Source organism: Nycticebus coucang, chromosome 1 (assembly GCF_027406575.1).
Source record: "Nycticebus coucang isolate mNycCou1 chromosome 1, mNycCou1.pri, whole genome shotgun sequence".
NCBI classification, from domain to species: domain Eukaryota; kingdom Metazoa; phylum Chordata; class Mammalia; order Primates; family Lorisidae; genus Nycticebus; species Nycticebus coucang.
This window is the reverse complement of record NC_069780.1, coordinates 149,331,263-149,355,335: the sequence shown is the minus strand read 5'-3', so window position 1 is coordinate 149,355,335 and position 24,073 is coordinate 149,331,263. Positions and strand designations below refer to the sequence as shown.

At 36.6% G+C, this 24,073-nt stretch overlaps 1 protein-coding gene across 2 annotated transcripts in view; it reads left to right on the top strand.

The window, feature by feature from the left end:
• Positions 1 to 2,942: 2,942 nt before the first annotated feature.
• RAB3C (RAB3C, member RAS oncogene family) overlaps positions 2,943 to 24,073 on the top strand; it is a 279,798-nt gene continuing 258,667 nt past the window's right edge. Inside the window, exon 1 of one of the 2 annotated variants that reach the window (XM_053590282.1) lies at positions 2,943 to 3,063. In XM_053590282.1, the coding sequence (XP_053446257.1) occupies positions 3,046 to 3,063 (18 nt within the window). In that variant the 5' untranslated portion in view covers positions 2,943 to 3,045. Of the gene's footprint in view, positions 3,064 to 3,728; positions 3,907 to 24,073 lie in introns of those variants that run through there. The other variant, XM_053590281.1, reaches the window with a different exon arrangement.

Genomic DNA, 24,073 nt, shown 5'->3' with positions numbered 1-24,073 from the left:
TAGGAAATAGTTGATGTGCATGGAGTAGCAAAAAGCCAGTTACTAATGAACAGCTATGTGGGGCAGTGAAAAGGAAAGTTAACCCAAAGGTACAGATTTAAGAGTTATCATCCCAGCTAGCTCTCCAATAGGCTATGTGACCTTGGGGAGGTCACTTAAATTTTCTGGGCCTTCGGACCTTTGCAACTGCCCTATATTCTAATATGGTGAGGAGTTCATGAATGTCACACATTCCGTGACATTTCCTGGTGGCTCCTTTTCCTTCTATTAAGTATATTTTGCCTCTTTAAGTCTTTTAGTATCACTTCCTAACTCCAGATTCATGTATAAGTGGAGAAGGCTTCCCTTTCCCCCATTTCTCAACAAGAGCCATACTAGTCTAACTTTTTACCCCTCAATCTTAAGACTTTGATTGCTGTTAAATTATAGAGATCCCTGGAATAGGGGTTTTAAAAATAATTACACATTTACATTTTAGTATAATTGCAAAGCGAAGAAAAGCAGCAAGCTTTATCTTACAGTCGCTCTGATGTTTTGTGACAACTACCAGCTGTCTCCCAATATTTTCCCCCTTAACGCTTTGTAAGAGAATTCATGATTTTCAGCTCAATATTATGAACTTACCTGTTCTCAATGAAGACTACATTCCCTAGCTTCCCTTGCAGCATCTATGGTGACAGACTAAGTTCTAAGCTCTGGAATATAAGAGCAGTGGTGTTTATAAAGAGATGGGGGAATGCCCTTCTTCATCCTTTCCTCCTTCCTGATGGTTAGAATGTAGATGTAAGTTCTGGAGCTACAGCAGCCATGTGGTGATCTTGAGAATGAAATTCATAGATGGTAGTCTGAACTCCAACCAAAGTTAAAGTAACTCTGCTCTGACATTAGGGGCATAGTCAGCTTCTACTGTTGTTTATTTAGGTGACTTCTGACTAGATTTTTTTTCACCTTTCACCCGCTTTCATATTCAACTAAGACACTATGAACAGAAGTTAAGTTCCCCCAAATCTTTCACAGCTCTAGCTTTTGAACTAAATTTTCAAAGGTTCTTCCACAAACAGCATACTTAAACATCTGAGGATGGACATCATTTTAGTAAAATGCTAAGAAGGAATAAAGTTTTCAAGGAACAGTAAGTTTGTAAGCTAAATATTTACAATGTTTAAATATGTTCTATGTCAGACTTGGCATTCTGAGAATTTTGGAAAATGATGATAGTACCAAAATTACAGGACATTGTTCTAAGGAAAATCAAACTCTTAGTAGCTGTACAAACATTATCAAATGCCAAACAATTTCATACATTTAAGGGTCAGTATCATTTTGTTAGTATTTATCTTTAAAACAATGTATAAAGATACACACCTTTAGATACATCTAATTTAAAAATTGCAGAACTCTTCTCATTCACTGCTACTGTCACACATACTAATATTGATTCCTTTTTGTAATACCTTTTGTTATTAGCTAATTAAAATGAAATTTCTCTATCTCATGACTCTCAACTGTGAGGTGAACATTTAAAAATGTATTTTCTTATTTGTTTACTTATTTTAGATAGGGATTCCAAGATGTCGCCTAGGCTGGCCTCAAACTCCTAGGCCTCTGCCTTCAGCCTCCTGTGTAGCTGAGTGCCACAGGGCCTGGCTTAAATGTATTTTCTGAATAATTATAAAACCTGCTTATTTAGATGATACTGCATCATATTCTCTCTAATTACAAGGTGAAAAGATTGTAGATTTGTTAAAAAAAAAAAGTTAAAATTAATGAGACACTATGGATATAATAGGTTCCCGATACATAGGTCTTGCATTATTGAGTTCATGCTGTGAAACCTTTTTATCTTTTAAAAAGTTGTTTACGTAAATTATTTTAGGTAGTGTTTTTTAAATTATGGCAAAGGAACAACTTGAATCAGAATTGCTGAGGTGTTTAAAATGTTCATTCCCAGCTGCTCGGGAGGCTGAGGCAGGAGAATCGCGGAAGCCCAAGAGCTAGAGGTTGCTGTGAGTCCTGTGACATCATGGCACTCTACTGAAGGCAGTAAAGTGAGACTCTGTCTCTACAAAAACAAACAAACAAACAAACAAACAAAATAAATAAATAAATAAATAAAATAAAATGTTCATTTCCTGACCTCTCATCAGATTTAGTGAATCAGAATCTCTACACATGGCTTGAAAATAAGAATTTTAATCCTTGTCCCAAGCACATTTAAGTTGCAGAACTTCCGTTCTACTGCTTTGTCTAATGCAATGAAATCGGGAGCTGATTCAAATTATTGCTTCCGTACCTCCCTGCCAATATCATGATCATTCCTTTTCTATTCTGCCTCCAATGTCGTAATTTTGATTTCATGTCAAGGCAAGGCTTATCGCTGGATGACCATCGTTTACTCTTACGTGGCAAGGACTGTCTACAGATTGGTACAGAGGACACGTACAGTCCTACATAATAGTCAACTGAGGGGAAAAGGTCGGGATAAAAAAAAAAAAGTACAGTTCAGAGATTTCTAAAACCATTTTGAACTAGTCTGGTATTGAGTATGGTTGTAATATACAAGAAATGAGCCTGTGTTTAAAAAAGGACAGGATAACTTAATAGAGGTCTTCCATCTCATCCTGTGAATGTGCTTCTGGGCTTCGGTGATGAATGTGTTCATTTTATGTGACTTGCTCTGGGTAAATAACCAAGTGCCCTATCAGCTCTCCAAACCGCGGCCAGCAGCGGCTGTGTGCGCGCTAATGACGGTGGAAGGTGCCTGGGGGAGGGCCCGGGGAGGGGCTGCCCAGCGCAATCGCGCCCCTGGCACTTCCTATGAGACTCAGCCCTTTCCCTGCAGCTGCCTCTTCAAGACTCGTCGGTTCCCCTCTAGAGGAAAGAAGTCATTCATCTAAATCCGCGTCCCTCGCTTTTCCTTCCGCCAAACGCCACCCCCACCCCTTCCATTGTGTTGTGCCCTTTCAGTTTAGCTCCGCTTGGTACGTAAGACCCCAACCTCGCTTGTAGCGAGCGGACTTGAGAATTTTCGAACCTTGAGTTGCAATGGAGCTGTACGGAAAGGTAAGCAGGAGAAGGGAGTTCATCAGCGTGCTCAGCGAGAAATCTGGCTTTAACGCACTTTGGCGTGTGGGATTGTGTGTGTGTGTGTGTGTGTGTGTGTGTGTGTGTGTGTGTGTGTACGCGGCCGCGCCTTCACTATGCAATGACGCTCATGAACCACTTTCCTTAGGTGTATGCCATTCTTCGTCTTTCTCCCCTGCGTTGGTTGACCGTAAAATCATCGCACTGTGCCTATGGAAACGTGTAAACTTTCCGGATTCGGGATGGAGAGGGGTAGGGCTGACAGTCCCAGAACGCAGCTCTGGCTTCATTTGTATTGGAAATTAGCATAAGATAGTGTGTTTCCTAATCAGGAAATCACATTCTGCTCCTGCAGACGACAGTTAGCAAAGAAAAATCCTCAGCTGAGATGAGCTGGGGTCATTTTCTTCTGCCCCTTGAGAGGAAAGGGGCACCTGTGCCTAAGAGAGGTAACAGCCAGCAGCGTTTCGAAAAGAGAAGGGAGGCTCCGCCGCCGAGCCCGACTGGCCGAGCGAGCCTGTTTAAGCGCTGTCTTGCTTGCCGGGAGATGTAGTTCACAGCTCTCATGTTTGCCGGGAAGCTTTGCAAAATGAGACTACAACTCCCAGGAGTCCACGGGGCTCCCAACCAGTGCGCGTGTGCAGCGCTGGGAAAGGACAGCTCCGGTGCTGATGTTGGAGCCGGTAAGCGAACCCCAAGAGTGCAGAGTGTGGAGCGAGGAGCGCGCGGGCTGTGCACTCTTGACCCGGCGCCCGGACTAACTCTGTCCTATCCAGAGAGAAAAGACATTTGTCAACAATGAGACACGAAGCTCCCATGCAGGTGGGTCTATAAAGAAAGAGTCGTCTCGGGAGGAATTGAAAGAAATGCTTCCCTCTCGCTTCGGGCACAAACTGTGTGTCCGACCTGCGGGAAGGTGTAGGCGGCCACCCGCGGAGATGCAACTCTGTGACTAGATACAGGGGACCGAATTGGGTTCCTCTACGCTCCCGGAGTAGCTGTGATGGGGCTGTCTGGATGAGGGATAGGGGTATTCATTATCTGGATGGGCTCTTTAAGGAGGATAAGAGTGTCTGTCTGAAATGAGAACCGGAGCAAACAAAAGTCAGAGGAACACACAATCTCGCATTGACATTGATCTCCCTCTTGGCTTTTGCGGTTTGTGATCCCAGTGCAAACTCACAGATTTAAGGCAGGGCAGTCAGGTTTGAGGTTACCAGCTCTTTACTGGAGTCGGGATAGAGTGAATTCCGCTGGGTTGAGGGAGCATTTAGAAAGGGAAAGCCAGTGTTAGGGTTCTCAGAGTCCCTTTTCTTCAATTAGAGTCTTGGTATCGGCAGAAAATAGCAAACACCCTGGGGTTTGGCTTTTCGCAGAGCTATGCCAGCCATTCATCACTGTCCGCACAATCGGTTTACTTGGTTTCAGAGAACTATGAGCTTTCCTGTGTGATGTTCTCTTTCACGTTCCCAATCCCCATTTCAGTCACATTCTTAGGTTTGTTTCCTTCGAGAAACACAAGTGAGTCCGGTGCAAAAGTCCTCTGCCTAAGCATCTCTCTTAAGTTTTGTGTTTAAATAAAGATGAGTGGTATTTTTTGTTTCTACGTATAATTAGTTAACGCTGAACACCAGCATATATTCATTAACCAAGCAGTAATCCCATTGCGTAACAGACATTTTATGAATGGGGTTGAGAAGAGAATAGAATACACCATTTGGAATGTGTTGTTTCTCTTGAGAACTCACCTCTGCTGCCAAACCCAACAATATAAATATTTGACATTAATTTGGGCTTAAATGTTTTCCAACTGGTTTCCTCATGAATCAAGGACTTTAAATATTTCATTCATTGTTAATTTATTTTATAGGTTATGTATATTATGTACACTTTGATTGATTTAAATGAAAAAATATGCAGAATTTAATTGTTTGTTGAAGGATTACGTAATGGGAGCCCTCAAATTACCTTTTGAGTAATTGAAATTTTGATTTGTTCCAGGGAACATTGACCCATTGTGTGTCTTCTAATATCTCTGTTTGTGACTTACCTTTTCATTATAGACCCGATGTGAAATGAATCTGGACAAACAATAAAGGTACAGGCTATTGCAATCAAGATATATTGGCTTTTGATAATTATTCATTACTGTAGGTACCACCAGAGTCAAGTGGCTTAATTATTCATATTTGATTATAAATTAACATTAGCAGTATACTTTAAAAATAGATCATCATACTTCACTACATATATCAAAACATTATGCTGTACACCTGAAATTTATATTAGACAATATAAAATATTTCCAGAATTTAAAAATAAATAAATAAAGAGTAGAGTAGATTAAAGTTAACTTCACAAATGCACCAAAATGTTTATGTCAAAATAAACTACTAAGAAATTAACCACATTGTATACTGATTTTAGTTTCCTCATAGCAGTTGCTTAGAATGTTCAGAAATGCTATTAAAATACTACAGAACTGTATGAAATTAGTTCTTCAGGAATATCTTAAATTATTTTATGTGTTCAACTATGTAGTATGCACTGTAATTTCCTCTTTTGGTCAGAACTTTAGTAAAAATTAATATACAAGTTAGAATGAAACTAACTTTGTTTGTAGATGGAGTTATTTTTATATTAATGGTATACTTTATTCATTGAAGTAAATTTTTGAAATTTAAATTTTCAAATGTAATTATGAATGCTATGAACATGTTAAGGAATCAAAGACTACTTCAGTATATTTAATTAATGCACATACCTTGATTCTATTTACCTAGTAAATAGTTATCGTGACTGTCCATTAGTATCAGGTTTCAAAAAATATATAATGATGAAAAAATAAAAACAATAAAAATGCTTCAAATTTTTTTAAGTGACAGGTAATGTCTCAGCACCCATACTTCTGAGTCATAAATCACATTTTAGGTAACTTTGATATATGAAAATGCAGAAAGATAAATAATTGACTTTTTTATTTAAAGGTGAACCACATTATCATCTTAAATATATGCCCCAAATATTTTTAACTTAGGTTTCTAGAAGATGAGTCACAGGCAAGATCTCACTTTTTAGTTTCATGATCCTAAGGGATTTTTTTTTCTCTCCTTTTAAACATAATTAGTTCATTTTTTGTGAAACAAAATGAGCTTTTCTATTTATTTGCCAATTTTCTTACTTACTTTATTTTCTCTAATCAAAGAAGGATTTTTATATAATGTCTTTTAAAAAAAACATTTGCTGTATCTATATAAATAGCTTGATGTTCTGTTTGAGGTAGTTGTCTTCATAAATGCATATATTCTTCTGAAGTACATTTCTCTTTGAACTGACAAAACATGAAGAACAATAATTGCTTTTATAGTGGCTACTTAAATAATATACAATTGTAGTCTCTTTACAGAGATACAATCTGTATTTCTTTTCTAACTAAATACCAAGAATAATATTTGCTAAGTACTTCCAGTGATGAGCTTAGAATTTTAATGCAGGAGATGGCCATTCGTGATTTCTCATTCAGTGCATACATAGGTGCTGAGGGCCAAATGAAATGAAGAATAGCAATTTTCATGACTTCTGGATAAGACTGTGGTGAACAAATTGTCATTTGATTGAAGAACAAGATTGAACAAATTCCAGTTTATCTATCACCCTGTCTGTGCCAAGCAGGTGACTTGAATTCAGGTGTGATTATATTTGTGTGTGTATGTAGATAAAACAATTGTATGTGTATACTTCTTATAAGTAATTAGTAAATGTAAATAATATTTAAAAATCCTAGAGGTCGTCATTACCCTAAAGGCAGGTAAGATAACTGGCGCCTATTAAGATTAAGTAACTTTCCTAACATGGTAGAGTAAAAATTCTGTCAGATCACTCTGGCTAAATACCCCCTGTTCTTCCCTCTATTATTTTGGATTCCTCGGAAAGACACAAATGGGTAGTGTAAAGAATGAAACCACTATTGATATAAATTGATTTGTTTATATCAATTCATTTTGTTTTAGAAGAAAGAAAAGTCAGCCCCATCTTCTTTTTATCAAGTAAACTTGTATAAACTAAACAAACCATTTGAAAAGAGCCAATGTTGAAAAAAAAAATGGTTTGTTTTCTGTCTTTTAGGCTTGTAGTTTCTTGCAGATTCACTTACTCTCTTACAGCATCGAAGTAGGATTCATTGTTAGATGCTTACTCTTCAATTTTGTCATCCACAAGCTTTCTGGGTCATCTCATAAATGCAGTGTCTTCTGGGTATTTAGGAAACATAATGAAAAATATCTACCCAAAGCATGAGGCAGAGTGTGAAAGATTGTTTGGCTAAAGATGAGGGGGACTGGGCGGCGCCTGTGGCTCAGTGAGCAGGGCACCGGCCCCATATACCAAGGGTGGCGGGTTCAAACCCAGCCCCGGCCAAACTGCAACAAAAAAATAGCCGGGCGTTGTGGTGGGCGCCTGTAGTCCCAGCTACTTGGGAGGCTGAGGCAGGAGAATTGCCTAAGCCCAGGAGTTGGAGGTTGCTGTGAGCTGTGTGACGCCACGGCACTCTACCGAGGGCAATAAAGTGAAACTCTGTCTCTACAAAAAAAAAAAAAAAAAAAAAAGATGAGGGGGACTGAAGAAGGAATATAGATATAGGCTGAAGAAGATGTTGAGGCACAAACCCCTAGACAATACTGAAAACAGCCATGATGTACACAGAGACAAATTACAAATAAAGTTTGCATGTATATATCACTGTTTTATTTGGCTATGAAAAATATACAGCATTCTTGCATTTCATTAATGTTTAATTTTTACATTATTGCTTACTTTTTGATCATAATTATCCTTAATGGTCATCTTCTATATGAGAAATGGAAATTTAGTCATTATCCTTTACAGAAATGGAGAAAATCCCTAGCTGACTTGAGAGAAATGAGAAATTATTCCCTACTTTATTTGAGCTAATTCCTCAAGAAGCTATCTCTCTTCTGTTACAGAGAAGTAGAGGATAGCAAAATGAGTTAATCTATAGTAAAAATTAACTTTTTAAATATAAAAATGGGTTTCCATGTTCACTGTTTTCAGCCCAAGAAGTTATGGATACAACTTGGTGTAACTACAATTTTCACGGACATTCTAAGATTGTACTGGGACTCCTTTCTTTTTCACTACCATATTCCAAGAAAGAAAGAAATTTTTATGCTAAGGAGAGAATTTTCTTAGGACTACTTTTAGACACTCAAGTCACTGAGTGAACAACTGAGCCACTTCCAAAAAGAATTCTATCATTTGTAGTTAAAGATAGTTTACTTCTTCCTTTCCAATAACCCCATTTTGTTCCCATACCTTGCTGCACAGAATAGAATATCCAGTACAATGTTTACTAGAAGTGATGGCATTTTCTTGTATAGATTAAAGTTGTCCAGTTATTTTTATTATTTTGGTCCAGAGATTCTGGAGTAACTACCTTAGGAGGTGGGTCTATTGATAAGGATATTATGACCTGTGAAGATTGGATCTCTTGAGAGTTATTCAGAATTCTTTTTTTTTTTTTTTTGAGACAGAGTCTTAGTATGTCACCCTCGGTAGAGCACTGTGCCGTCACAGCTCACAGCAACCTCAAACTCTTGGGCTTAAGTGATTCTCTTGCCTCAGCCTTCCAAGTAACTGGGGCTACAGGTGCCCACCACAATGCCCAGCTATTTTTTGGTTGTAGTCGTCATGGCTGTTTGGCAGGCTGGGGCTAGATTCAAACTCGCCAGCTCCAGTGTATGTGGCTGGCGCCCTAGCCGCTGAGCTACTAGTTATTCAGAATTCTATAGATCTTTGGCATTTTTTCATTTGTTAGTTTGCAGGGTTTTTAAATATAATATTTATATACATTTAAATGCCCAGATCTTAAGTGAACAGCTTGATGCATTTTGGCAAATGGATACACCTATAAAACACACATCACTCTGAAGATATAGAATATTTTCTATCACACCAGATAGTTCTTTTGTGGTTTTTTTCTAGTTGATCTACCTACACAATAAACTTTTTATTTTTTCAACCATGAAACAGTTCTATTTGTACCAGATCTTTATATAGTTCTGTATAACATATAGTATGAACATACTGTGGAAAGTACATTCCAGAACCTTTTGAGTGTGGCTTATTTTGTCCAGCATAGTATGTATTAGATTCTATACTATATTTTAAAAATCTATTCTCCAGTTGATGGACTTTGAAGTAATTTCTAGTTTGAAGCTATTATGAATAAGGCTCTGAATATTTTTCTGTTGGTCTTTCCTCTAATAACATGTTTTCACTTCTCTTGGGTAAATATCTAAATGTAGAATTTATGAGATAAAGAGAAAGTGTGTAAGTGTATGTTCAACTTTATAATAAAGAATCAAATATTTTGCTAAAGTGGTAGCCAAATTTACATAGAGTTCCAGTGGCTCAACATCTTCAGCAACATATGGTGTCAATTGTCTTTTTAATTTTGTCCATTTTTATGGGGACCTTAATAGCACTTTAAATTTGCATCTTCCTAATGATGAGTGGTGTTGAGTACATGTGCTCACTGGCCATTTATATTTCTTCCCTTGTGAAGTGCCTGTTCTAACCTTTTGTCCATTTGGAGTATTGTTTTTATTATTTTGGTTGCAAGAACTTTATCTTCAAACTAGTTTTTTATCTCACATATATGTATATAGGTATGTGTGTGTGTGTGTGCATATATACGATTTTGTCCCAGTTTATGGCTCATTCCTTTTGTATTCTACATAATACCTTTTGCTGAGAAATTTTGGATTTTGATGAAATCTAGGTTAATTGTAGTTGGAGTCTTTATCTGGACTTCCCACTTCCTTTGATCTGTTAGGGTTGATTCTGTCCTGAAACCTTTCTATACTTACTTGTTATTTCTAGTAGTTTTTTTTTTTTTATTGCTTAGACGTTTCCACATAATCATATAATTTATAAGTAGAGATAGTTTGCTTCTTTCTTTTCAATAACCGCCTTTTGTTCCATACCTTATTGTACAGAATAGAAAATCCAGTACAATGTTGAACAGAAGTGATGACGTGGATATCCTTAGCTTGTTCCTAATCATAGGAGAAATGCCATTAAGTATGAAGTTCTTTAAGGTTTATGATTTTGGCTTCTATTTTGGTATAGATGTCCTTTATTATACTGAGGAAATTTCTTTGGATTCCTAGTTTGCTGAGAGTATTTTTAAATAAAAATAAAATAAATTCAATAAACATAAATGTGTACTGAATTTTATCAAATGCTTTTTCTACATCTATTAATGTGATTGTGTAGTATATCTGTCTTACTCTGTTAGATTACCTGGATTGAATTTTTGGTTAATCTGGTGTTCTTTAGATAAACTCTATTTAGTTATGATGTAACTACCTTTCTTTCTACCTTTGCTAGATTCAGTTTAATATATTTTGTTAAGTATTTTTGCATTTAAGCTTATGATTTTGACTGATTTTTATCTCAATGCCTTTATGAGGTCACAATATTGAAGTTATGCCTATAAAACAAGTTGAGAAGTACTCTTTTTCTCTCAGTTTTCTGAATGATTTTGTTATGTAAGCTTGGTATACTTTGATTTGTAAAGTGTTTAACAAAGTTCATCAGTGAAGTAATTGGAGGCTAAAATTTTCTTTGAGGAATTTTTATAACAATTTAATTTCTGTGATAAACTATTAACTCTATCTTCTGTCTATTATCTCCCTTTAGTATATTGTAGTAGCCAGAAGAGCCCCCAAAAGATCTCAGTGGCCTAAACCTAGAATATCTGAATAAATTACATAACAAAAAGACTTAGTAGATGCAGTTAATATTAAGAAATTTAAAGTAGGGAGATTGTTTTGGGTTCAGTCTAATCCTTTTGAAGCAGAGAACCTTTTCTGGTTGGATTCAGAGAAATGTGGCTGAAGAAGTTAGAAAAGGCTTGTTGGCTTAAGGATGACAAAGGCTATGTGTCAAAGAAGTCAAGACCTCAGTCCTACAACCACAGCAACTGAATTATGCCAACAACCTGAATGAGTTTGGAAGTACCGTCTTTCTTAGAGCCCCCAGAAAAAAAAACCAGTGCAGATGACATGTTGATTGTGGCCCTGTAACGCCTAAGCAGAGTGAGCAAAGGATCCAAGCTTTTAGCTCAATGAGAAATAAGTGGGTATGGTTTTAAATAGCCTTTATAACATCAATAGAGAACTGATATGTATATATGTAAAATTTTAATATTATGAGTCAGCTTTAGTAAATTAGATTTTTCACCTGTTTTTCCAATTTATTAACATAAAACTTTTCAAAATATTTATTATTATTATTTTAATTCCCCTCGGATCTGTAATTATATTCCTTTTCTTTCTTATTAATAAATTTGAAGTTTTTTCTTTTTCTCTTGCATTCTTACTAATGTTTATCAATATTATTGATACCAACTTCTATCTTTGTTAACTTTTCTGTTGTTTATTTTTTTATTGATTTTGACTATTTTTTAAAAGTAATTGTGTCTCTTATACTTACTTTAATAGAGACGTTATTTTGCTTCTTAAGGTAGAAATTCAGATCACTAGTTTGAAATATTTATTTTCTTCTAATAAATATAAGCATTGAAATTGATAATCTTTACTGCTTTTGCTGACTCATGCAAATTTGTGAATGCAGTATATGCATTATATTTTGTTTCAAACTATTTGCTCATTTCTTAGTGATTTTTATAAATCCATGGGTTTAAAAGTATATTTAATTTTCAAATACTTGAGTATTTTTCAGATATTTTATTGATATCGATGTCTAGTTAAATTCTATTGCTACTAGAGAACATACGCTTTGAAATTTTAATTTTCCAAAATGTTTTAGACTTGGTTTTAGGCCAGCATGTTGTCTAACTTTACAAACATTCCATGTACACTTATATTCTGCCTTTGTGCAATGTAGTGGTCTATAAATATTAGGTTATGACATTGTGTGGTGTTACTAAGATTTTCTGTATCTTTTGGTCTATTTATTCTATCAATTACTGGGAGAAAGAGATTGTCAAATCCCCAACTGTGCTTATTAATTTGCCTATTTCTTCTTTTAGTTCTTTTGTTGTTGTTGTTTTTTCCTTCATATTCTTTCAGGCTCTGTTATTAAGAGCACACATATTTGTAAATGTGTCTCTTGATTAATTCCCCTTTTTATTGTTATAAAATGTCCCACTTTATCTCTAGCATTACTTCTTGTCTTAAAGTTTATTTAGTCTGATATTAATACAAACACTCTTGCTTTCTTGATGGTATTTTCATGGTATATAAGTGTGTATCTTTTCATGTTTTTACTTTCAATTTATACATGTCTTCATATTTTATAGCATGAATCTTGTTTGAAAGTACGTCAAATAGTCAGTATATCAGTTGAGCCTTGCATTTTTCCAGTCTGGAAAATTGCTACCTTTTAATTGGAATTTTGGCCCATTTAATATATTGCAATTATTAACATGGTTAGATTTAATTCTGCCATTTCATTTGTTTTATATTTATTCTACCTGTTTTCTCTCCTTTTGTTTCTTCTTTTCTGCTTTTTTTTCTTAATTAAATATTTTTATGTATTTCGACTCCTCTGTTAGCTTTTTAACTGTACATCTTTACACATTTTTAAGGCTTATTCTAAGAATTACAATAAGCACCTTCAACTTGCTATATAGTTTTCTTAGACTTAACATTGTATTACTTCACATAAAATACAATAACATTGCTATGATACTTCTTTATTTACTTCATCCTTTATAAAATTGTTGTCTCATATATTACATCTGCATTTGTTGTGGATTTCCTATAAAGATTTATAACTTTAGCTTTAAACATTATTATCTATTTTATTGAGCGTAGAAAACATATATATTGTGGAACCTTTATAGCTGACCACCTTCCTAAGGTGACCTAAATTTCATAGATGGGACAGGTACCACTTGTACATGTCAGTTCAGTAGGCCTAGTTCCTTATGTTGACCACCTCTGTATGTTAGCCAATGTTACATGTATAGTCCGTTGGGTGGTCATCTTACAGAGGTTACTATATTTACCTATCATATGTTTACTATTCCTGGTATTTTATCTATTGATCTGAGTTTCTATCTGGTGTCATTTTTCTTTAGCCTAAACACTTCTTTTAGCATTTCCTTTAATATACATCTGCTGGCAACACATTCTTGCAGTTTTAATCAGATTATGCTTTTAATTTTGCCTTCATTTTTATTTATTTATTTTTATTAAGTCATATAGACATAGATAATGAATAAATTTATGTATATGTGGGGTACAATGTGTTGGTTTTATACAATCTGACGTGCTTACATCAAACCAATCAACATAGCTTTTGCCTCATTTACTTGATTATTATTTTGAGACATTTATGTTCTACACTTGACAGATTTGACTTGCACCCTTGCGATATGCTTCGTTGGTGTGGTCCTGCTATTTACCCTCCCTCTATTAAACCTACCCACTCCCTTCCCTTCCCACTCCATTTCTGTCCTTCATCCTGGGCTATAGTTGTATTCTATCTTTCATAAGAAAGTGTGAGTAAATATAAGTTGGTTTCATAGAGATACTGAGTACATTGGATACTTTTTCCTCCATTCTTGAGATACTTTACTCAGGAGAATATGTTCTAGGTCCCTCCATGTAAATATAAAAGAGGTAAAGTCTTCATCCTTTTTTAAGGCTGCATAGTATTCCATGGTATACATATACCATAATTTATTAATCCATTCATGGGTCGATGGGCACTTGGGCTTCTCCCATGAGTTGGCTATTGCAAATTGAGCTGCAGTGAATAATCTGGTGCAAATATCTTTTTTGCAAAGTGATTTTTGGTCTTTTGGATATACTCCTAGTAGAGAAATTGCAGGATCCAATGGCAGGTCAATTTTTAGATCCCCTAGTGTTCTCCAAACTTCTTTCCCACATCCACGCTAATATCTGTAGTTTTGGGATTTTGTTATGTGGGCTAATCTTACTGGAGTTAGATGATATCTCAAAGTGGTTTTGATTTGCCTTTCTCTGATGACTAAAGAAGATAAGCATTTTTTCATGTGTCTGTAGACCATGTGCCTGTCTTCTTTAGAGAAGCTTCTGTTCAGGTCTCTTGCCCATAATGAAATGGGATCACTTGTTCTTTTCTTATTAATAAATTTGAGTTCTCTGGGGATTCTGGTTATCAGACCTTTGTCAGAAGCATAACCTGCAAATATCCTCCCCCATTCTGAGGGCAGTCTACTTGCTTTACTTGCCTTCATTTTTTTTTTTTTCTTTTTTTTTTTATTGTTGGGGATTCATTGAGGGTACAATAAGCCAGTTACACTGATTGCAATTGCTAGGTAAAGTCCCTCTTGCAATCATGTCCTGCCCCCATAAAGTGTGACACACACTAAGGCCCCACCCCACTCCCTCCCTCTCTCTTTCTGCTCCCCCCCCCCATAACCTTAATTGTCATTAATTGTCCTCATATCAAGATTGAGTACATAGGATTCATGCTTCTCCATTCTTGTGATGCTTTACTAAGAATAATGTCTTCCACTTCCATCCAGGTTAATACGAAGGATGTAAAGTCTCCATTTTTTTTAATGGCTGAATAGTATTCCATGGTATACATATACCACAGCTTGTTAATCCATTCCTGGGTTGGTGGGCATTTAGGCTGTTTCCACATTTTGGCGATTGTAAATTGAGCTGCAATAAACAGTCTAGTACAAGTGTCCTTATGATAAAAGGATTTTTTTCCTTCTGGGTAGATGCCCAGTAATGGGATTGCAGGATCGAATGGGAGGTCTAGGTTGAGTGCTTGCCTTCATTTTTAAAGGAGAGTTTTGCTGCATATGAAATTTTTTGTCAATTTTCTCCCAGTATTTTAAGTATGCTACTTTATTGTCTGCTGACCTGTATTATAATGTGAGGTCAGCTGTTCTTTGTATTATTGTGACTTTATTTGTAGTATATCATTTTTCCCTCTGTTTTCTAGATTTTCTAAGTTTGAATTTGAACAGTTTTGACTATAGAAAGCCTAGGTATAATTTCTTTATATTTAGTCATCCTGGTGAATGACTAAATATAAAGGTGAATGAGCTTCTCAGATATACAAGTTTGCATGTTTCACCAAATTTGAAAAAATATTTAACCATTATATCTTAAAGTATTTTTCCATCCTATTATTCCCTTCTTTTTCCTTCTGAGATGCCAATTACATATCTGTTAGAGTTCTGATATTGTTCCACAAGTAACTGAGTCTCTGTTCATTTTTCTTTCTTTCTTTTTTTTTTTTTTACTCTTTGTCAGATTCTATGGTTTCGATTGACTTATCATCAACGTCAGTGAATCTTCTGCCATCTCTACAATCTTTTGTTAAACCAATCAAGGGATTTTTCATTTCAGTTATTATGCTTTTCCTTTTAGGCTCAATATTGGCTCTTTCTACACTAAAAACATGTTTCGAAGTTAAGAGAGACATTATGTCTTAGGATGAGATACTAGAGTACTCAAAAGAGTTTAATAGAACTCTTTTATAGTATTGTGTAGAAACCAAGAAAGCATAGTGATCAGCTGAGCTTTTCATAGAAAATGTGATATAGAAATACAAATAATAATATCAATGCTTTGATTATTCCTTGTAGATTTTGGGGGGAAATATTTATGTTTATATTTTAATTTTGATCATTTAACTATTGATTATTGTTCCTGTGATCTATACTTTTTCTAAAATTGTGGCCTTCAACATTTAAAATTCAAACAAGGTGAAAAATTATAAAAATAAAATAATTTTAACAGTTGCTTTCTTTTGCCCATTTATATATTTCTTAATAGCTTCAACTGTGCAGAAACAAAATGCCTCTTTGAGCACCAACATGATTCAAACTGAAGTGTCATGTTAATTCTGTTGAGGTCCTGAAGTATTTTTCAATTCACTAAACAATAAAACCACAGAGGTAAATGTTCTAGGTCTTCAGGCCACTAGTAAATGTTGAAAAGGAAAGGTCAGTAGTTCCATGTTGCACTCTCCAGCAAGCTGATGGGTTAGGCATAGTATTAGGAATTTAGGTCTAGTAACTTTTTTAAAAAAAATGCCACATTCTATGTCTGCTGGCCTTCTAACAGAGGAGCCTGGAATCATAGCCACTTAACTCCCACACTCTCAGCTTTGTACGTCTGGAACCCCAAATCATAATCCATCATAAGAGATGAGGCCAAGAGCCTCTCATCATTTGTCTGTTGCCTTTAGTTTAAATCTAGTCTACAAAAGATCAACGGGTCTGACTCATGAGCCACCCAGTGGCCCAAATGCTTGGAAAGAAACTTGGAAGCCATCACTGATGAATAATTCTGCTCAAATGGCTGTAGCTAGAGAAGCCTTAAAGAGCTTGAAGAAAGAGTGTGTTAAGTACCAATTGGCAAATTATAACACTCATGCATTCATCTCTGGTGTTAACAATAAAAGATGGTTTTTCTTTAGCATATTTTATTCATTGAACACCTGTCTGAGCGGCAGTCCTGATGAATAGGGATAACAGAAACACCATACACCTGTGGATGTGAACATTCTTTTATAAATGGGCATGGGTGGGCTTGTTCTTTGTAGTAAACAATACTAGCAGTAGCTTTTGAATGAAAAGCAGGAATGATTATAGCAAGAAAAGTGGCCCTGTAAGTCATTCTAATCAGAAGAATCATGTAATCTGCAAACAAAATGCATAGTCTTTGAAGGCATCGGTCCGAAGGCATCAGTTCCTCACAGATACTGCAGATATTCCCTATGTCTCTGAAGTGCATGGCCAACAGGGTGATTGTCCTTACACATGACATACCGTGATGAATGGAATAAGGGAGGAGAGAGATCAAGATCTGGAAGGAATATTTAGAGCAAATCTCTGGCGGCCTTTTTTTTAAGAGCTCACTCTTAAAAAAATATTTGAAATTTTAACAATGTTTAATGTTTAAAAAAATGTTTAATAATGAAAACTTATTGGAAAATAATTATATCAATATTAAAATTTAGGTAAAAATATTAAAATTTAGGATTTTTTTTTTCTCCCCCAGTGGGAATTTTTAGAGTATTTTACCAGATATTTTTAAGAGAGGTTTTTCTTATACCACATAGTACTGGGTATGTCTATTTTGTTTCTTTTTTATTTCCTTCTCAGGAAGAGATATTCTTGTAAGAAATAGACATCATTTTGTGGTCTTAATTTGGACACCATCCTGCTTTAGCTGTGGTGCTTTCTAATGGACTGAGGGGAAGTAAAGCCCACTTGTGTGTTATTTTAAAAAAATGACCAGTGGAGGTCAAGGCCACCTTCCACAGAATTAAACAAGCAGGGTTGTACATGCTCTGAGAATATGAGGTCCTGCTTCGTCTAGGTTATGCCTCCTCATAGTCCGATAGGGTGCTCACGGGGAGTCATCACCAGTCCTCAAAAGGCTCTAGCTCTTACCAGGGCAGAGAGAACTGATGAAACACATTTCTCAGAATTCAGCTTGTCTAGGCAGGCTTGGCACTGTAAAACCAGGAGTGTCCAATCTTTTTTTTTCTTTTCTGCCTTACACTGGAAGAATAAGAGTTGTCTTGGGCCACAAGTAAATACATAAACAGTAAATACATAAACACTGATAAAAGCTGATTAACAAAAAAAGGTCTATGCATTCTTTTAGTGATACTCACACCACAGATAAGCAAAAAATGTCTTCATAGAATTCACATGTAGCCCATGGGCCATAGGTTGGACACCTCTGTATCTTGAGCCAACATTATGATGGTGAGATCTGTTGCACTGTCCCACCAGGAGGGTGTCTGGTAAAGACAGCAGCTGGTGGAGAGCTCTAGGATTGTATTCCCATATCCCCAGGGATCTCAACATAAATGTCAGATTACTCAGTCTCATCTTCTGTATATCCCTGAGGCCTTGACAGCACACACCTGTCCTAGCATTTATGTGAAACATTTGTTAATCCAGTGATTTCCAAATATGACCGATCGATAGTACCATATGAGATCCTGGCACTCTGTAGAATTTGAGTGGAGTTCCCATGTCTAAGAATTTTGGATCTACCATACTCTATAAGGATTTAGTTTTGCATTCCTGAATAAAAGTGTATCCAACTAGAGAGAAAAGGTATTTGAAAACATGATATCTGGGTGCCTTTTGCTGCCAAGAAATGATGAGAAAGCTTATTATATTTTATTGTACATGTGAGAAAATTTTTGTAAGGTTCTTTACATTTTGTTGCTAAAAGAGAAGGCCTTCATTTTTTTATATGGACATTTACACATCAGGAGTGTGCACATCAAGAATGTTTGTTGATTTTTTTAATATTTAAAACTTAATTTTGTTTTATCAGCATTGTATATGTAAGATGGTTGCTTGGCTATTGGGAGGGATGTGAGGCTTGGACTTTTAACCAATTCTGTTGGCTCACCCGTGCCATAGTAGAGTGGCCAATCACCTACTTTGTGGGTCTTAGCCCTGAAGATCTTGTCGTGTGCCAGGAAATCTCTCAGTGTCATGTAAACCAGACAAGTTGGTAACTCAAGCCACATCCCATAATCAAGACACCCGATGTCTCCAATCCCAGAGTCATTCCAGATTCTGCCAGGTGAGGGTTCGAGGTGGGTTTCCACAGCAGGTGTAGGATTTTTCTTTCTCCAGTCTGTTCACTTCCAGATCCCAAATTTTCGTTGAGCTCTCTTTTTCTGCTGTGTCTCCTGCCTACTTCTGTTTATCTATCAGGATTTTTGCTTTTATGAAAACCTTTTACCATTATTTTAGAGGGGTTCAGGGAAAGGATAGAGATCACCAGCATGTGTGGAAGGTTATATATGCCTCTTAATGATTTCTAGTTCTGAAATAAACGATATTGTAGATTTTGGTGATTTGCCAATTAAGTATTTGATGTCCAGGTTAAATTAAACTTTACTCAATAAACACTCCAAGGCCATGGGAGAGGACAGTTTCTCCACAGGACTGTGTGTTCCTGGGGCTCCCTTTCTTATCCCTTTCTCAGCATGCACTACTTGTACTCTGCCTCTTGTTAGTCCACGTATGAAACTCAGCTCTCCCCCAAATTTTATGAAATTTCATTTGCATTCAAGGATGTCATGAATGTAGTAGCCCTTTAGAAGTTACAGGGTGGCAGGCACTGTTATAGGACAGGTTCCAGCACAGAGTATCCAGCCTTTGACCATGTGCCCCTGTTTATAGCCTCATCACAGAAAACTTCTGTCTGCACACTGATCCCCAGTGTTTTGGGTTTTACTCCAACTGGTATACTGATAAATGTTCTTTGCTCCATGTCATAATATTTGACATTGGGGAGGAAATTTTAGATATTCATTTCAGTGTCAAAACCTATTGCCCTCTGCAGTTATAAAACTGACTATTTCCATTTCAGAGAATTGCACTGGTAGGTTTTGGGGGGAAGAAAGAGAATGGCTCATGTATTGTTTTAGTACAACAAGGAGAATGTCAAATATGATGATGGAAGCTTCAATTGAGCACTTAATACTTACAAAAATTTTATCTTGGTGACCTCACTATTCCTATGACATAGATAAGGAAACTACAGCTTAGAATGGCTTAAAAACAAAACAAAGCAAAAGTCTTGTTCAAATTGACACAAGTTGAAGTGATGAGTGGCAGACCTGGATTCCTTCTCAGGCCGCCTGACCCCAGGGTATGTGCTCTACCCCCATAATCACATCACACCAAGGATGTGGAATTCTCTTTTCCACAGATGTATCTGCATCCATATAATTTTGGAAATGCTCTTCTCACTGTGATTTATAAGGTCTGGGTTTCCAGTAGCTGGGTGATCACTGCATCCCCGGACAGCACTAAGGATCCTCTGGCTTCAGGGTCTGTGAACAGAGCTGCTGAGTCTGGGGCCCGCATCCCTGCAGCTGTCAGTATGGCATCGTCAGAGTCCAGGTGCTCTCCCAGCCACTGTGGATCCCGTCCCAGCAGTCCTCGTCAAAACCTGCTCTTGGTTGTTTGGGTGCCCCTTTACCCTGCTGCTGCCCAGCCCCAGTGCAGGCTGTCTCCCCTCTGGGAACCCTTTGGCACCAGAAGAATAGTGAACTCTTCTATGGACTGATAGGAGAACACTGATTGGTCTTTGATGCAAATAGGAACAGTTTTCACGTGGTTTAATAGACTTTATTTCCTTTTTTAAACATCTGCAAATTTCAAAGTAAAGTCAAAAACTATTCTATTAGATATATAGGTATACATATATATTTCAGTTGGGATTTTATTTATATATTCATGTATAATTATATGTATAAAATCAAGTTTAGATCATATCTGTCTTCAAAAAAGAAATAAATGCTTTTTAGAGGCAAAGAGAAGAAGCTCTCTTACATCTTCCAGTATTCTGATTAAAGTTTCAGAGTTGTTTGGTGAAGAGCAGAATGAACTAGCTGAGTCTGCAGTCTCTAGATCTTGAAGAACATGTTTGGTTCGGGAAATGAGGGCTCAGTACCCAGGCGGAGAGAAATTCATTTCACCCCCTGAAAAACAAGAACCATTCCATTTTAGCTTTATTCTCAAATTCCCTTAATTTCTTCTTTACAATGAGGATGATGACTGAGTTCTGCATGTAAGAGCGTGGAAGTCATCACTCCCATCTTCATATGCACCAAAAAAGCTAAACAAACTGAAAATCAACAGCTCCTCTTACGTGTAGCAGAGAAATAATGTCACAAGGCAAGCCTCTGCCCCTCAAAATTGGAGAGACAGGCAGAATACAGAAAGTGACAGCTTAATAGAGCAGAAACTTCTGTGGGAGCCATTACTGGGGCAGGTTATACAACTCTAATCATCGAATTGCTGGAGATGCCATGTGGACCAGTCTGAGAGAGGAAAATTCCAGTGGGTCCCAGTCTTGGTGGGCGAGGTGCTTCTTGCGGTTTGGTAAATTTTACTTTCAGGAACTCTATGAGGTTCTCAGAATCAAGCTCAGAGAAAAACATGTCTCCTTGCTTCCAGCAGGCGGAGGGGAAAAAAGCCATTTTGAAATGTACCAGTGTGTTCTGTTCCTCTAAAACTGGGACGCTGATAGACCTCCTACGGATAGTGAGAGGATTAGGTGTGATAATACACGTAAAGCACATATACAGAGCATGTAAGAGCTGTGCCACTGTTATTATTTAACCATTCTCCTACATATGAGTTGAAAGTGTCCACATCTACTAAAGAAGAGTTAAGAGATCCAGAAAAGGTGAAAGGGGGACTGCAAACATCTGCTTGATGTTACCCTTTAACATGGGTAATGATTGAGAGGATTACCATAACTTGGTATACCATCATCTACCTGCTCCTGTGAGGCCCATCAAATAGCTATTCATTGTCTGCTAAAGTCAAGGAAAGAGATGAAGATTTCTGAATGCTGCTCCAGTTTTCCCAGGCCTTTTCCTTCAGAAGCCAGGGTTCCAGTTTAAATCTTCGAATACTTCGGCCACTTCCCATTGCCTGGACAGCATCCTCTCAGCTTGATGGTGAGTTATCAACAGTGACATGGATAAAGTAGTGTCTTATTGCTTCTCAGCTGGCTTCTGCCAGAGCAAACAATAGCAGACACTAGGAGAAACTGCTGGCAGGAGATTGCAGAGAGCATCACAATTCCAGTCCATTCTGAGAGACAGGGGCAGACAAACATGTACTCCAATGAGGACTTTCAACAGAAGAAACAGCCCAGGGCCCAGATGGCAGACATGTTTGTCGATCATAACTTTTAATATTTTCCTTCTTGGCTTTAAAATTTTAGTCTTTACCTTAGATCTTTTAAGAATAATTATTATTGTTTTTCTTTTCTTTTTCCCCAGGTGGTGATTGAGATTTGAAGTACTTTATGTACTTCTGTACTTGCAATATATATGTCCTATTCTTACTTTCACCCCTCTGATTTCAAAGAATTATATTTCTTTTTTCTGGATAATGTATCCTTGTACTTCTCTCTACTAACCCATATGCTATTATCAGTAGTAGTAGCTGGAACATAGTAATTTTAAAGTGAGTTTTTGTTTTTCTCATCAGATACTTTTTCTCATCAGATACTTAAAATGGCTTAGTGTTGTTTAGATTTTTAGATCCCAAATAATCCATGAAAATAATATGTTTTCCCCATTTAGTTTTAAAAACAAAGATCAACAATTCTTATATAGTCTGTGTTCGCATGTTATTCTGAATTTTCTGTTTGATCCCTGGTCAGTAGGACTTCTGGGAAAATTAGAATTGAGTTCAAAGTGGTACATCAATTAAATCCATGATTGGTTCATCCGTTGTTGAACCAATGAACCCACAGTACAGTAGTTTCCCAAGGCAACAGCTTCCAAAGGTGAAGGATTTGCATCAAACATTCTGATTGCCTAATGACATACTGTGGAGGTCTCATCCCTAGATTTGTATATGCAACAGGTTAAAGAGTTAATTGTTATTTGTCTATAGACTGGTTACCATTTTGATTGCAGCATCAAATAAATACATAAAATGCATACTGATCAAATTTAGGATGACACAAATCTAAAAGATATTACTAATATTTTTGATAAAGAGACAGAATTATCAGATCAGAATTGAGTTGTAAATCAAAACAAACAAAAGGGGAATTTAATAGGGTACATGTAAAGACTGACACATGCATTAAAAAAAATGGCATGTATAGAAGAAGACCAGGAGAGACCTATGTTCATAACAGTTAAGGTGAGAAAAATCACCGAGCATTTTAGGAGACTTTACTGTTGAGTGTGATAGAGTATAATAGATACATTCTACTTCTCACTGACTAAATATCTGGAATGTTGTGACTAATTATGAGATCTACACACAGGCGACTTTGACAATCTGAAGAGGCATCAGTTTTAATCTAGCAGGATGTGTGGGATTGTTCAGATGGCCTATGTGAAGAGAGGGACTAAATCAGTTAGGATGCTTCGGGTAGGAGGACAAAAGCTGATCAAGCTATGATGGGTTCCTTCAGATACCTGAAGTTCTCTCCCATGAGCGAAGAATCAACTCTCTTTAAATTCAGAAAGCAGAATGTGGAACACATAGGCAGAGGCTGCAGGGAGGTGGATTTTAACTCAAATCTGTGAAAGAACTTTGTAACAATTGGAGTTGAGCAATGAAATAGGCTTCTTCACAGCATAGTGAATGTCCTCTCCATGTGAAAGGTGAGGCTAGGACCTATCCTGAGATACTGGGTGCTACCAAGGGGACTCTCTCCATGGGTAGGAATTTGGCACTGCTTTGAAGATTCTTTCTAATTCTATGATTCTGTCTTCTTTGAAATTCAAAATCAATGCCACTTGAAGATATATATCTTTTATGGAATCCGAACTTTCTCTCTGGGAAGTTAACTTTGTGCCTGTTCATGTTTTAAAATTTCAGCTTTATTTCCCTATGAAAATCTTGAGACTGTTCATGTGACTTAGTATTTAGAGATGTCAGTAAGTTTGCATACATGTATATTGTATAGTGGTGAAGTCTGGGCTTTTAGTGTACCCATGGCCTGAATATTGTACATTGTACCCATTAGGTAAGTATGTGGTTTTATTTGTGCATTCTCTATTCTGTTCCATTGACGTATGTGTCTACTTTGATGCTAGTACCATGCTGTTTTGGTTACTATAGGCTTGTAGTATAATTCAAATTCAGGTACCCTTATGTCACAAATTTTCTTCCTTTGCTTAAGATTGCTTTGGCTCATCAGGCTCTTTTTTGGTTCCATATGAATTTTAGAATTGCTTTTTATAATTCTATGAAAAACGACATTGGTATTTTGATAGAAATTGCATTGACTCTGTACAGCGCTTTGGGCAATATGGTAATTTTAATACTATCAATTATTTTAGTTCACAAGCATGGGGTGTGTTTCCATTTGTTTGTGTCATCTATGATTTATTTCATCAGTGATTTGTAGTTCTCCTTGTAGAGATCTTTCACTTCTTTGGTTAAATGTACTCCTAGGTG